Source organism: Platichthys flesus, chromosome 5 (assembly GCF_949316205.1).
Source record: "Platichthys flesus chromosome 5, fPlaFle2.1, whole genome shotgun sequence".
In the NCBI taxonomy this organism is placed as follows: domain Eukaryota; kingdom Metazoa; phylum Chordata; class Actinopteri; order Pleuronectiformes; family Pleuronectidae; genus Platichthys; species Platichthys flesus.
The window spans coordinates 21,365,586-21,382,011 of NC_084949.1; the positions used below are offsets into that span (position 1 = coordinate 21,365,586).

Genomic DNA, 16,426 nt, shown 5'->3' on the forward strand with positions numbered 1-16,426 from the left:
AAAATCCATGCTTCATCTTTTGCTGCTGTGGCGGAAACAGAGAGGGTCAGGTAGAGATATCTGCAGCTAAGACCTGGAAGAGGAAGAGGAGGAGGAGGAGGAGGAGGAGGACTGCAGCCAACACGCTGCTGTGGGAGAGCCAGGTCGGGCCGAAGCAACAGCTGAGATTGACAGCAAACACAAGACATAGAGCTGTATATATTATTCAGTTACCGGCTACAAGGATCTTATTCTGCGGGAGACACTGGACATGGACGTGAACTACAGCTTGACAGGTAGGAAGAGGTGTAGTAATTCCAGAATCTCTTTGTTGTGAAAGGAAAGAAAAACAAAAAACAAGCACCACGATTATCAACCAATTGCTGTGGATTTTTCAGCCATGCAGCAAAAGGCAGCCAAAAATCTAAAAACCTAATCACAATGGAGCCTTGAAACTAAATGAATGTCATGAAAGCATTAAGCTTCAACTCAATCTACTAAAAATCAAGCTCTAGACACAAAACGTTTTGCTGACTCACTGTAACCAACATTTGGAGGAAGTTTCTCCAGTTTAGCCTCGTGCAGCCAACGAGCCTGGAAAGCTCCTCTCGATAAATACTTCTCTTTACAGTTTGTTTTTTACTTTCCAGTCAAGATATCAAATGCCTCACAAAGAGCTTTCATCTTCATTTTAAGGATTTTTTTGGGGGGGAGTTTGGAGAACTAAGATTTGACTCTTGCTTCTCATCCCTTGAATCCTCTTCTCCCTCTTGATTTACACATCCTCTGATCCGCCCACACCGACGAGCAATGGGCTGCCCAGAAGATACAAAGACCTGGAATCTCACGGGCTGTGTTAATATTATTTTTCATTTTCCATTCAGGTGTTTTATTCATTTCGATTTTTTTTCCCATTAGACATTGGTTGTCATATTCTGCTATGAATATATATTCATACCAATTCACAAAAAAGGGGAAATATTGAGAAACATATCAAAATAATTTCATTCAATTATGTCAATTGTTTAAGAGGGGAGGTTGGGTCAGAACAAAATGTCTTAGTTGTCATACCAGTTTCAATTTCTATTGAATTGTTTTCTTAATGAGTTTGTTGTCTTGCACTACTTTTTTCTTTGTTTTAAAATAATGTATTTGACTTGTTTTTATTTGCTGTTTATGACATCTTATATGTATGCCATCTTAACCTAAAATAATCACAATTACTCACTGACTCTTATTTAATCCTACTTTTTACTGATTGGGTTTTATTTCCATTTAATTTCCAATTTTCATTTTCTTCAATGATTTCTATGGATATTCTATGTCTTCATATCTTAAATGTATTTTTCCAAAGCAGTTTGAGCTGCATGGATGAAAGGTGCTGCATAAAGTTGAGACTCCAAGGTGGAGTACTCCACAGCACATCTCAGTATATTTCAGTGCACATGAAATATGCATAACCTGAAAAATATTAAACTTTGATAATGTTATTGAATCTAGGACATGGGTATCATTTTTTTTCCTGTCTTTATATTTACCTTTTTTATCCCAATTAAAACTTTCTAATGTCACACAATCGTACAGGAGAGGTTCTCTGATGTCATGTGCTGTGCTATACACTTAGACACTTTGTTTGCAGAGAAAAACTTTTCCCAGCATCCTTCACTGACCAATCAATTATCTTTCATTGGAAAACATGATGTATTCATTCTAAAACGGCCTGACAGTTTGGATTTATGATAAAATGCCTTTTTAAAAGCATAGTGATGGTGAAACTATCAACATAATATGTGTTTTTTTCTAATGAAAATCAATTCTTATTTGTTTGTGAATGTAAATATAAAATCTGACATGATGGCCTACTGAATATCGTTTACACTAATGATAGAAAATCACAAACCTGCAAGTTTGTATCAGCAATCGAGCTGAAGTTAATAAACTAAGCAAAATTAAATAATTGTATTCATTTGATTTTTACCATCAATTAAATACTTGCCTATGCACAGGAGAACGCACCAATTAATGCATAGACAGAAGAGACACCAACCATTCCCCAACACCTTCACCTGTAACATCCTTTTTAACAACCCAGACAAGCAGCTGCCCGCCTCATACAGCAAGGAGCCCATAATGCACCAGGAGCCCCTGTGCATGCCTGGTGTTGGGATTTAATTGGATATTAGTATCCAGCAGTGTCTGAATTAATCAAATCATTTCCATCCATTAATTTAGTGGAGGAACATACAATTACAGCCTTATTAGTGTGCTCTCAGGAGTATGCCTTTTCATCCCTCTGCAGAACATTGAGAGTTGGCCAGAGTCCAGTGCAGAGCCTTCTCCCCGCTTAAATCTGGTGCTTCCTCATGAGTCGACAGCAATTCTGTCCGTCTGCAGGCTTAGAGCGAGGAAAAAACCCGGCTTTAGGAATATATCACTCTGCATTGGCTATAGGAAAGGTTCACATTTTTAATGAGACCGTACCTCAATGAAAAAACTACATCGTTGGCTTCTACAATTTGTTAGATTATGAAATTAAGAGGTCAGAGGACTGAAAAGTTTTGGATTAATTCTATTTGGTGAAACAGTACTTTGAAAACCGGCACAAAAAAATGCCCTAAATAGGATGAAAAGAGATTTGGAGATTTAGGCAGAAAGCAAATATAATCCAGCTCACTAATGTAGGTCATTTTATAATAATATCCACATTTATATATTTCCCACAAATTAGATTTCTTCTATGAGGGACTTACAGTGTCAAGATACTAAATATAGGAACTCAACTTTTTTGTTTTGAAAATAAAACAAGACTGACTTGTACAGTGCACCATGCTGGCCGGCTGGTTTAAATAAACAATAAGGTCAAATAAATAAACAGCTCAATTCTGGGTTGGAACGAATCTTTATTTTTACCTCTTTTCCTTTCTTGTAAGTCAGAGTCAAACCCGTTTTGCACGAAATAATCCAGACTGCTCAGATGAGCAGCCACTTTTAATTAAATCCATTTACAGAGGAAACCAAAGTGAAAGGGAAAAAAGGAGCCATGGGATTTGACTCGCTGTCATCCAAGGCTCCAGTGGATCAAAGAGTTTTTTGGTTGAGCTTTTTAATGGTTTTGATTACGTAATTCTTTTTCTTTTTTTTGGGCATATGAGATATTGGGCCAGGGCAGCGTGCGGTTGGCCCGAAGCGTGACACAATCCCAGATTTCCTGCAGAGACCTTTCAGATCTCAGGCAGGATACAATAAGTTTATGTTTATGTCTAAGTATAGCTGTCAATCAATACAATAGTACAGGTGTATCTGGATACTCTAAGTGGGCAGCAATCTCTACAAAAATGTTACATTCCTACATTCGAGCTAAGAGATCCCTCCATGTCTACATTTACTGTGTGTGTGTGTGTGTGTGTGTGTGTGTGTGTGTGTGTGTGTGCATTAATTGTATGTGCTGTATGTATTTATATGTGTGTTGGTGCCTGTGTGCTGCTCTGCCAGGCTGGCTGCCTGCCATGTGGCCCATCTCTTACTGTCATCCTGTCTGACATTAGGGCTAAGCTGGATCTCATTAGGACCAAGGTGGCAGTGATCCCGTCAACATCGCTTTGGCTCCTGCCATATGGGTCGCCTCCAAGGTAACGGGCTGTATCAGTCTCCTCAGAGCTGCAAGCCTTGTTATAGCACACACATGCACAGACACAGACACAAACGCAAACACACACAGTATCTTCTGTCTAGAAGAGTGTGTACCAGACACAATAAATGACTGATGATAAGATAATTAGGTCAAATGTGGTTGAGATTCAGAAGAAGACAAATAAACAGATTTGCTCAAAAGCATTAGGATAGTTTTCTTTTGCATTGCATTTGTGTGCTACAGTAAATAAGCCGTCAGTTGATGAGCTGTGTGAATATGTCCTTTTTCCCCCACAACCTTCCTCTGAACATGTCCCCGCTGTCTCACATAGCTGAGCTGAAGAAATCAACTGACTACAGGGGAAAAAAACTACAGCGCAATCAGAGCAAAGTTGGTTTCTACAAATTCAAATCAGGAAAAACTTTTTTATCTAATAAATCTCCATTTTCAGATGCTGCGCAACATCACTGCTGAAACTCGGCCTGGACTTGTCATGGTCGAGAGACAGTCAAACGCACATCCAATGTCCCGCCAATGTCAAATCCAGAGCTGTACAGAGCTTCTTTTACAGCGAGCGTCTGACTCTTATCAAAGCCGAGTAAGCAGGGAGTCATTTATGACTTTGTTTAGAGCTTCTTCGCTCCAGCTCATAAAGGCTGCGAATTTATGACCTCAAATGCATAAATAGATGATAGCAATGTATTTCAAAAGAACCCCAATAGCCAGCCGCTCTTATTTAAAAACATAAATATCACATCACATCCAAATTACAGGACCACAAACCTTTCTTTTGATTTAGTGCAAACAAACAGCAGCATCTCCCAGCGTTGGGTGAATACAGTGCACACGGGCGCACACGTATCTTCAGATCGTGGCTTTGATATTCAGCGTTATTTATCACACTGACAATTATTTAACTTCACATGCAACTAGGACACCGGAATACATTAGAGGCACAACAACTGTGTCAAAGTTGCACTTCGCCAGATTGACAGCGATTATAGATTTTTCTCCCGTTTGGCCTGTTTGTTTTTTTTTTTCGCCCCCCCTCACGAAAAGCAACTGTTTATTCAATCAGTTTGGCGACAAGAGCATGTGATCATTCATAATTTATGTTGCTGCCAATGGCTCAGAGCCCATAAAGACAGATATTTGCTTTACACAAGGTCTTACAGAGCAATTAATTGTGTTGCTGTGCATACACACAAGGCCCTGATAAGAGGTAAACTTTGGCTCTTGCTGTGTGTTACAGTAGGACACAGGGCAGCGCGAGCAGAGACGATGTTGTGATCACATGCTACTATAACAATGACCTGGGCCTCGTCTTTTCATTCCTGTGCCCCCCCCCCCGGCCAGCATCCCGCTGCCTTTCCCAAGCTCTGCCGTTGTTATTATTTAGCACTTCCCAGAGCAAACGCCTTCAATCCCTTTTCGCAATATTAGTCTAACTGTAACAAACTGGCTCCGTCATTTATCTGATCCTCTGAAGACGCAGGCTGCTGGACATTCTACAGGTACACTCACAGAAAGAAAAAGAAAAAACATGCAGGACAAGTGAAACCTGCTGCTCTTTGTGACGCTAAGCTTGCACGCTTATCACAGCTCCTAAAAAACAGAGTTTTTTAAGCAGGCCATCTGACGGAGATACACCGAGAGTCAGGCTGTTTAGAGACGTCTTCATTGTCCTTACCTTGACATGTTGTCTGTGATGCAGTTTGGACCTGGGTATCCTTCGCCTCGGCCTGACATGCCTGGCCGAGATTTCCACGACTCCATTAACGCCGTTACGGGCGAAATTAGGCTCAACAAAGGGTTGGACTGGTCCCTCACATCGTGCCGCGTGAAGGACATTGTTCCTTGGGCTCCAATCTGGTAGTGGAATGAGTGTCCACCGGAATTAACTCCAACAATGGCCGATGTGGGCATGCTGTTATTCTCTTGGTAATAGCTGCCATCAGCAGGCTCCTGCTTAACCCCTTTAGACAGGACATTGTTGGAGAACACATCGGACTCATAGTTCCCATTCATAGCGACAGGGGGTCCTAAGATACCAGAAAGACTGTATTCATCAATGTTATTCCTCAGGGACAAATAGGTGGTCTCAGACGCGGAGTAGAGTCCAAGAGACGGTGAGTGCTCGCCATACGGCTGTGGATTCATACATCCCTCGTTTTTGTTTGGCTCATTCTTAATCTGTGTGATAAAGGGTGTGCTACTCACATTACATTTAGAGCTGCCTAAGCACATGCTCCTGAAGTCAGTCCCGGGCTCGTTCTTAATGTACTTAACCATGCCCATCTGGTCCAGGCCCACGTTGAACACCTCCCCGTCAGCCATCTCCACTTTGGGGAACTCAAAGTTCTTGAAGTCTGAGTCTCTGGTCAGAGGTGTGTCTTCTGGGCTGTTGGTGTCGTTCTGTACCAAACCCAGTCCACCCGCAGGACTGGACATGGAAAACCCACCGGAGGAGGGGTTCTGTGGGCTGCCGACAGCCATAGTGCTCCCGGTGGCTGGACTGGAGATGGAAGGCCGTGCTGTGTTGCAGGTGTTGGCAGTGCTGGTGCAGCTGCCACCTGTGGGGCTCGAGACGGACGAGCGGATGTTACACGTGGTGCTGCAGGACGGAGGCGATCTCACGCTGCTCATACTCTGGGGGCTGGACATGGGAGACCTCATGACGTTAAGTGGGCTGGTGAGTGGTGGTGAGCCCACAGTGGTGGACTCCACTGGGCTACATGTGGCTGAGTTCCTACGCTTGATGTTGGCCAGCGTTGCAGCACAGGAGGTCTGGCTGACAGGACTGCCGACGGATGAACACGCTGCTCCGAAGCACACAGGAGGACTGGTGGTTGATGACACCATGTTGTTGCTGCCCCCCGGGCTGGAGATGGAGCCGGGGGTCTGGGGGCTGCAGGACAGGGATGAGACCAGCATGGACGCCGAGCTCACAGGAGTCCCAGTGCTGCACTCTCTGGGAGTGGCGTTGGACTGCTGAAAACCAAACGGCTTTACCTTGGGGCTCTTGGTGGCACCACTCTGGGTCTCATCCAGAGGCCGTCCACACACTGGGTACATCTTCCCAGGGCTGGTACTGGCCCCATGCTGACTGAAAGCAAAGTCGGCCTCCCTGGCAGCGTTCATGTACAGACCCATGGACTCGGCCACAGTCTTGGAAAGCTCCTTGGAGTCCATTTCCTGCTTATGGCCGTGGAGAGAGTTGTTGAAATGGGGGAGAACAAATGGCTGGTTCTGGCTGAGCCGCAGCATTGGCTGCTCCTGCTTCTTTGTGTTGTTGTCCTTGCAGTCGGCGGCTGCACCTCCAGCCGGGCAGCTGACGTTGACTATGTCCATCAGGATATCAGTGCTGGGCAGACTCAAATCTTCTGTGCTGCAGCAGTACTCCATGGTGCCGGGGACGTGAGACCATCTGTTCTCTGTGTCGCTTCCATCAAAGAAACTTTGGTATCTTTTGGTCTCCATTGCTGGCTCATTGATTCACCTGGTGGAAGAAGGAAAGTGAAATAAAAAGAATGAGAGACAGTTCACAATACTGTTCTTTATGGTTCAGCTGCACACAACAACAGTGGATTAATGCCAATAATATACACAATAAAGTTTAGTGGCAGGTGTATTAAATGTAGGCTGTTTGCCTTTAGGCAGGTCTCATGTGCACTCAAACAAGAAAACTTTGTACAATCTTATGAAATAACACAAATGAATCAAGTTCCTGTTTAAATTGAAGTTAAAGTTAAATTAAGTTTTATTACATTATGTTAACACAATTCACAAGTTCAAAAGAACACTATTTGCGAGTCACAAATTGAAGTATTTCAAGTTGGTAAACAATTTTTTCAGAGTAATGAAATTATACGATCGGGGGAGATAAAAATCTATTTTTAAAACAACAGCGTGAATTGAGCTTTCAACTTCACGGTCAAAGCTTCAATGCAAAAAACTTCCGAATGAAATGTCGCAGGAAGAAAAAAGCACAGTGAAGAAGTAGAGCATATTTCTTTAAAACCATATTTTTGAAATGATCTGGAGATCAGCTGACTTACCTCTTAAGAATACAAGACCAAACAAAAACTGACACCAGAATGTTAAATTAGTTATTCTCTTATTAAAAAGTCCAGTACAGTATCTCCTCTCTCTCTCTCTCTCTGAAGTGAAGCGGCTGCTGCTTGCTCCACAGGGGACGTACAGTGACAACTTGAGAGAAAACGCACAGTAAGAGTTAATGGATCTGCGTGACGTCGACTTTTTCTCTTTTTTTTTCTCTCTCGTTGTGTTATTGCGTTAAACTCCCACCCTCTGCCGCGCTCCCATTGGCCGGCCGAGCCAGAAATCCAGCAGGCTCCACCAGGCCACGCGCGGATTGGTCCGCCAGCTGTCGCTCAATAGTTATTGCTCTTGCAGCCTCAACGTAGCTGCGACATAAGTTGAAATATTGTTTTAGCGGCTGGAGCAGCCCCCGGCACGTGCACGGGGAAGATCAAACATATACACACCCGCTAATTATCACCGTTGACAGAAGCAAGTGTGGCGATAAGGCGTTCTGCTTCGAGATCCCTGTCCCACTGTTTGTTTGTGTTTCTCTCTCCTCCTGAGACATCTGCGTTTAAAGTTACGCACTAGTCAAATAGCACACAGGGCCTGCGCACGTGCACACGCTTCGATATTACATGATGATTACATTTAAAAAAAAAAAAAAGCTCGGTTCCTCCTGCAGCTCCGGGTCGGGATTGTCCTGCCTCCGTCTGGACACCATCTCCGCATCTCTCTCCATTTTGCGTTGCGCAGAATATAAAAAACTAAAAACTAAAAAACTGCTATAATAAAGCTGTAGTTGGAAGTAATATTGTTTCCGGGTGCAAATCAAAGCACTTGCGGTTTAGTACACAGTTGAATTGGTGTTTTGTTTAACGAACTGGCCGCACTGGGATCTCTCCGCACATCACAGGTGCGCAGACAAATGACGGGTTCTTTTTTTTTGGGGGGAAATAAAACTGTCGTGCGTATTCATCGTGTGTGCGTGAACCACCCGGTGTGCACAAAGTTTTGACCGTGGAGCCGATCCCGGGTCGAAAGTTATCGCGTTTCTCTTCCGCTGCAAATAGACACGGAGGAGGATGCGAAGTGTCGAGCTGAGGGACCGTGCGCCCGAGGAGTTCGCGGATAGAGACGCGCAGTTTGGACACACACACACATGGCGCTTCCTTACCTTTAACAGCGACATTCAGAGTTGCCGGGTGGTGGGTGGGTGTGTGTGTGTGTGGCCGGGCAGCGGTATTCCAGACAACGAAGAAGGGAGAAGGAGGAAAAAAGCAACGCAGAGCCACAAAGACTATACAAAAAAAGAAAAGTCAGTGGATGTCAGGGGCGAGACGCGTCAGTCTAATTCATAGTTTTCAGTTTGACAGCTCGGGGAGGAGGAAGAGGAGGAAGAGGAGGAGGAGAAGTCTTAGCTGCGTATTACCACCGGTGTAATCCTCGGCAGCGCGGCCGCTGCTCCTGACAGGACGAGCAGGCAGCGACGGGCTCGGACGACAGCGGCGGATCATCTCACATTATGGCCGCAGGATTCTGCACACAGCGCGCGCGGCTCTCCGGGATTATCACTGTCCGGTGGGGGGAGGGGGGAGTGGGGGGGGGATCTCAAAAAAATGAAACACACGCGCACACACACAAAAAAAAGTGCTGATTTTGGAAAAGAAAAGAAAGAGACGCAGGAGTCAGGCCGACGTCATCGTGTGCACATGGACCCTTCTTCTTCTTCTTCTTCTTCTTCTTCTTCTTCTTCTCACTGCAACGAGTGCAACACAAACTCCCAGGAAGGGGGCGGGGGGAGGGAGGGAGGTAGAGGCGGAGGGGAGGGGCTATGGGCGCAGGTACAGTCTGGAAATAGGGCATGGAAATAAAATAAATAAATAAAAAAGTCTCAGAGTCTGCCCGGCCTCTGAATAAAACATCCGCTGCAACTTTCTCCTGCGAATATCTCACTTGGTTTTCCTTTTCTGACAAGCTCTGCTGCACGCGGGGCACGTGCACACGCGTCCACTTTACAAGTTGCATAAGGGTGTGTGCGTGTGTGTGTGTGTGTGTCTGTGAGAGGGGAACGGTGTGTGTGGGGGGGGGTGGTTGTCTCTTTGCAACTAATGACACGCAGGATCATATAGACCCCAGTATCATACCCCCTGCACACACAGTGAGATCAACCAGGATGGTGCTCTGCCACTGTAGCGTCTGCCTCCACCAGGTGGAGCAATATTTCTGCTGCTTCTCCCAGAAAGTTAACGTATTGAGACAGTAGGAGATGCCACTTAAGTTCCTGTCAAACTAAGATAAACTACGTCACTTCACACCAGTAACAACACCACAACTCAAATAAACCAATGTCAATGAATAAATTAATATGCAAATAACTAATATGATCAGCCATCCGCATGCACAATATTACTTGGAGTGGAATTGATATCTGCAAACATGTACAGATATCAGTTCCCTTCCTATGCCTGGTTTTCTTCAAGCTCTGTGAATTAGTGTAAATGTCCTAAAACACTAAATGTTTCACCGTTGAAGAATCCTGGATCTGACCCCTGATCTGGGTTCTTCCTTGGATCACCCTCCACAAAACTTCATGGAATATGTCGTCGTCTTTTCAGTCTTGTTTATGATCAAACATACAAACCAACAGACAAGCAACCAGACAGGGGTGAAAACATAACCTCATAGGTGAAAGTAAAAAAATGTCTAAAATCGATGTGTGTTCCCGTTTTGCTCAGAGGCTCTGAGTCAAACCGACTTCCTGTGATATCAGTGCAGCTCTGAGATAATGTTTGGGCGTGAGAAAAGGACAATGTGCACGTGTTCATCTGCGACATCAACGAAGAACGATTGTGAGTCCAACATTCGGACTAAGGTGTTGTTTACATTTCACCACCGACGGCTCATGGCGTTGATGTGAGTGTGGACTTTGGTTCCACTCCAGCGACGTCCAATAATCAGTTTAATCTGCGGAGTTGTCAGTCAGTCGAGTCACATTCTGCAGCGTCTCATGTTCCTGTGTGAGAGGACGCAGGCAGGACTTGTGGACATCTCGAGCGGATCTCTTCATTGCTCGTTTCTTCGAGCCAGCCTGTAGCCAAGCGAGGCAGCAGCAGTTGGATTAGTCAAAGCCATCCCAGCACCACTGCCCACCCCCCTGATCTGCCTGCTAATCACCCATGAAAGGCGACCTGCTTGATTAAAAGCAGCCGAATTGAGATATAGCCCATGTTGCCCACCCTCACTCATGCGGCTCCCGCTCGTCCGTGGCTTCACGTCAAACACATCATGAGCAAATCTAATTTAGCTCTGCATCACAGACCGAGGAATTCGCAGACTGACATCAGAGCGCGGCTGACCTGAAATCAGTCATAATTGGCTGCCTCCGTGGTAATTTTTTGGGAGTTTGCTCCATCGCATGTCGCCGGGGCTTTCCCAATCGCTCCAGCCGAATCGAAGATGATCACACTGGCCCTCAAAACATTGTACATACATGGGGGCTAAAAATAGTCTTCTTTTTGAAGAGGGAGGGATCCTCTTGGATGAGTGATCGCTCTGTTCAGGAGCAGACCTCCACTCCCGTTTAGACTCATAGCAGACAACTCCAGTTGCATATTGGGCCAACGGCTTAACAGAGAGGTGCTTGCTGTGCCTCATGGGGACAAGGGAATTGGAGCATGTTAACTCCGAAACAAAACACTCGTCAACTCAGCAGAAGACCCTGTTCCCATCGTCTGTGATAATTACAGAGCTTGTTTTAATCAGATGCTTATGGTTTCAGTTGAGCAGAGTTTTTCTTAAAGCAATATTTGTATCTAATTAAGGTTAAGACACCATCGCAGTGATCTACAGTAATTTACTCATTTCCCCTTGTTTCTCAAAACCTACTGAAACAAATCCTGGGGGCTGTAAGGTGGAGGAGTTAACTGTCGAAAAAATCCGTAAAGTTTTAACTGGCCTTCTCTATGCGTACTTGTTCATTCAGGGTGCAACTTGTAGCATGCTAGCATGTGTACTTGGTTTGAGCTAACTATCCAATCAGGACAAAGTTTCAAACCCTCAACCTCACGTTGCACTAACGTTAGCTTGAAACAATCTGCACGTTGTCAAACCTGCATTTGTTGGATAAGAATCCTTCTTCTCCGGTTTAACTTTGAAACAGGTGACTTAGAAGAAAAGACATTGGCAACCCTTTGACCCCCATGGGAAGTTGTCAGTGTCGCAGCAGATGAACCATGAGATATCAAAGGACGTGAGGCAGTAGCCTACTATTTCTTCATCCACACATCAAGGGCAAACCATTGGCTGAAAATCAAGATGCATATCAACGTCCTCCCAAAATCCAGAAATGACACTTGCAAGGTCTTGCCAACCAATTAAACTGGATCATACCTTTCCAGCGCTGCATGCTAACCTTAGTAGACACTGTATCTCTGCAACATGATAGAGTCACGGCTTCGATATAAAGTCTAAACTGTCATTTCCTCACATGCTGTGGAAGATAATCTTCAGCGTTTTTGTATATTTTAATCAAAGACACTTATATTTTTTTGCTTCTTCAATTACCTGAGTCCTTTCCAACATGTTACCACCCCAGCCATTACTCCTGGTGAAAAAAAAGAAGCATGCTGCATATTCAACATTTGATGCCTTACCTTATATGTGGCAACTCAGAGCCCATCTGGTCACACATATTTTTTTTCATTAAAATGTGCCCATTCGCTGCAGTAAACACTTTCTCCAGCTTTGATGATGGTCTCGTTCCCTGTGTCTGAGGGAGACTTCAGTATCTGGCACACAGACCGAATAACCTCCCATTTGGGCGATGGGACTCAAGCCTATGAAGGTCAGACATGAGAATATACCGTATGCCAGTGAATTTTAAACAGGGTTGCTATGGGAACTAGCATGTTTTTTAAATCTGAACTCTATAGCCACGGCCAGGGTATGTGTGTTGTACAGAATAAAAAAAAATAACCTTGGGCTAAGTGAATAAAATCTGTGATAATTAATATTTTGTCCCTGAAAACAGAAAAAGACATATATTACCCACTGACAGAGATTATAGACAGGAACAAATCTCCTGCTGTCATAATATGATGTTAACATAAGATTGATATTCTGTCATCTCCTCCGTTGATTCATCCTGGTAACAAATTAAATCACATTTTCACAAGTTTATCAAAGTTAAGCAATTACTGCAATATCTGATATAATTGAAAAAAAGTGTAACTGGTATAAAAGCAGTCAAACACATGGAGACTTGAGGAGCTTTACAACCAACTTGCTAAGATTTTAATTAATGCACCCAGAGATATAATTACAGAGAACATCATTAAAGTGTGACTGTAACACAGGGTGGAAATCCACAAACGCTTTTAGAAGATTTCAACAACAACATAAAAAGGCTTGCTTAACTGATTCCAGATCAGGAAACAAATACAAAGAACTGTATCCTCACAGAGTTTCAGTGCATCATTTTAAACATGTGTGTAATTCAACGTTAGATAAAGAAAATAGAAAGTGCACATTATGCAAAATGTGTACGTGTCTCTCGTGAGACTCAGACAACGTAAACAAACCCCCCCCCCCACCCCCCCCCCCAGTCCCACTTATGACACAGATTGCTGTTCACCTTAAGTTGCCCTACTACACAGACGGCACGGAGCGTTTAAATGCTGAATGATATGCATTCAGCCGGCCTCCCCTGCAAAAAGTCTCTCCTACTATGTGTGCACCACCTGGGGTTTGTTCCTCCCACTTAGGCAATGACGATTGAGATCATGTTGATGATTAAATAACATGTTTACCCTCAGCGTAGTCAGGAATACATATTCAGTGGGAACACGGCGTATAGGCTACAGCCTGACTTCAGATCACATTATTAACACGCGGAGAATTATCACTAAATGATGTGTTGTTCAACAAAACTGTGTCAAGTGCATTATGAATTGATATTCCTGGTGTCAGCTTGCAAACATAACTCCCATCATGCAGCACCTAGATGCCAAGGTTTAAAAGCAAATGCTTGGATAGCTATTTGAGTGGGTTCAGGTGTTGTGATGTTGCCTGCAATTGATTTTGATGCGCGGCATTTTGTACAAGTAATGACATTTTTGATAGAATACTCGCAGGGAGAGTATCTTTGAATTATGAGTTAAGAAAAGTTGTCATAAGGGAAGTTGAGGTATAGATTAAAACTGTGAAATCATTGTGGATGTTTTAATCGACACGATCTGTTTTATAATGAACATGTGAAATAGTGTTTGTGTAACACCATTTATGGTTTGGCTTATACCTGAGGTAAAAATCCTAAATCAAAGCAGTTCATTAGTTAAGAAATGAAGATGCATTCTTACAGATAAAACAAATCAACAATGAATTATCTTAATAAGAAATAATTCAAAAATAATAACCAAAGATATACTATCCACATACGTGTAAAAAACGCAGTGCTCTAAAAATGGGCCCATGCAAACTTTTAGTAATACACTCAGCACTAAGTTATTTTAAAATACTCGTCTACAAGTTAAACTCAGATAATATCACTTGCAGCTTTGAGCAAACACTTCTTCCAGTGCAGAGTCGCACGTGTTACAGTAGCAGTCAGTTTTCTCAACCTGTACCTCGGTGTTGTTGACTTGCACAAAAGGAGTGAGGGAGGTAAAGCATGACACAAACAGAATGTCAGAGCAGGAGCCAGAGAAACAGCCGAGCTCCACGTGTCACTCTGCCTGGGACGTAACACACAGCGATACAGTGGACAAGTCGGACCACACAACAGGAGGGGAGAGGATTAGAAAAACCACCTTTACTCTGATGCACTGTCTGGCTGTTTGTGTGTCATTTATAAAGGTCACCTCCTGCTCCTCTGTCTGTCGAGTACAGAGCAGACATCAGCACGGGCAACCTCGCTAAGAGATAAAGTAGGTTTAAGGAAAAAAAATAAAATATATATAGATATAGTCAGAGGAGCAAAATGAATCCCATCTGAAATCTACTGCGAAGCGTCTGTGCTTTTCATACGGAAAAGCTTTGGTGCTGTGGTGTGTAACAGTGGGTCTCTGGTGACCCTCGCTGAGATTTGTGTGTGTGTGTGTGTATGTGTGTGTGTGTGTGTATGTGTATGTGTCTGTGTGTACAGTGTTTGCACATATGGCTCTGTGCTGATAATTTGTGAAAGCATATTCTGGCCTATAAACTCTTTTCTCTTTTTTTCCCCTTCAAATTTTTCCACGTGACCTTTGCCCAGAGCGACTGATAACAGTGTTTACTCGCTTATCCAGAGTTTTCTTCGTGTGTCACTGCTTTTATTTGTTTTTTATATCCTGACAGGCAGTTACAGTACAATATATCCACGTCAGTTACACTGCAAACTCCTGACCCTTCTTTTATATCCTCCTAAAGCTTATTTTTAGATGTGTGCTCTTTCCTTGTTCCAATCTCACCTTCTATTTTAACGTTTTTTTCATGTTTAATAATATTGTGTTTTTCATTTTTATTTCTATCGCTGTGCTCTATTGCTAATTGCTTTTTAACTGTTTCCTATTATTTGGCTTTAATTTTACATTTTCAACTTGTAGAGCACCTTGTAACTGTAGTGAAAGGTGCTTTATAAATATAGCTTATTATTATTAGCATAGCTCAAAACCAGTGCAAGAACTGAAAACAAATATAATCATAATAACCTAAAGAATCTGAACTGGTTATTATCAGTATTTATATTATCCTCATGTTTGGTTTTCTATATGCACCTTTACCAAGACAGTGGAAGAAGTATAATGAACAATGCAAATGAAGGTTGTAATCGCAATTTAATATGTTTATATTTCAGATTTTTAACTTTTCTTTTCTGCACTTCATCTCCTCATTTCCTGTCCCCTCCCTACACTCTATCTTTACTGTAAAATGCATGAAAAATTCTTTACATGCACAAAACACAAACAACCTCTATCTGTTAATCACCATTTTTTTTCTCTTGGAATTCTTTGTCTACTCTGCTCTCTCTCTCTCTCTCTCTCTCTCTATCTCTCTCTCTCTCTCTCTCCCATTTGCACTCAGTGACCCACCTCAGCCTGAGAGCAAATAGGAGGCCTGCCTGTGGGAGACTCGCCGGGGGCCAGGGTGCAAACGTTTAAAATGACCTGAAAGGCTTGTGTTGTACTGTACATTCTCCACAGAGAGAGATCATATGGACCCAAAATAGCTTAACAGCCCAACTCACAGGAAAAACATGACACTTCTCCGCCCGTTTAAAAAGAACAGGGGCCCTGCGCGCTATTGTGTTTTTATTCTCTCTGATAAAACAGAAAACAGAAAACAGAAATCTCAGATGTAAAACAAGTTTCCTTTGGTGTCTTCCAAATGAACAGATTTGATGTGTTGCACTTTGAAGCCTGCGGAAGATCAAAGTTAATCTCAGCTGGAAAAAAATAGAGGAATACGTCTTTTTATGAGAGGTAAACAGTCTCCGGGCCTGATTTTAACAATGTGCACTGTGGTGAATCAGTCGGCAACAGCGTTGTGATCGCTTAAAAAACACACACTGTGAAATGAGCAACCAGCTCCTGTAGAGGTTTGTGCACTGATGAGCTGCATGTCACATTAATTATGCCGGATATGGGCGAGCTACGTTCCTGGAGTCTCGGTTCATCTATTTGTAATAATAAAGTAACGGCGAGATTTTCTCTGCTAACAGAAAGCAACTGTTTATGTTCCGCATGACTGGATGTACAGTAAGCGCTCTCCAAGCACAACGCTGTGATTTATAAA

The 16,426-nt window shown here is 43.3% G+C and overlaps 1 protein-coding gene across 3 annotated transcripts in view; it reads right to left on the reverse strand.

Annotated features, from left to right (window-relative positions):
* Positions 1–9,399, reverse strand: part of nr3c2 (nuclear receptor subfamily 3, group C, member 2) — a 69,445-nt gene extending 60,046 nt beyond the window's left edge. Inside the window, exons 1-2 of one of the 3 annotated variants that reach the window (XM_062387549.1) lie at positions 9,087–9,399; positions 5,301–7,109 (exon numbers count right to left, since the gene is read on the reverse strand). In XM_062387549.1, coding sequence (XP_062243533.1) covers positions 5,301–7,090 — 1,790 coding nt within the window. In that variant the 5' untranslated portion in view covers positions 7,091–7,109; positions 9,087–9,399. Of the gene's footprint in view, positions 1–5,300; positions 7,110–7,668; positions 8,777–8,831 lie in introns of those variants that run through there. The other 2 variants (XM_062387547.1, XM_062387548.1) reach the window with 2 other exon arrangements.
* Positions 9,400–16,426: the final 7,027 nt, after the last annotated feature.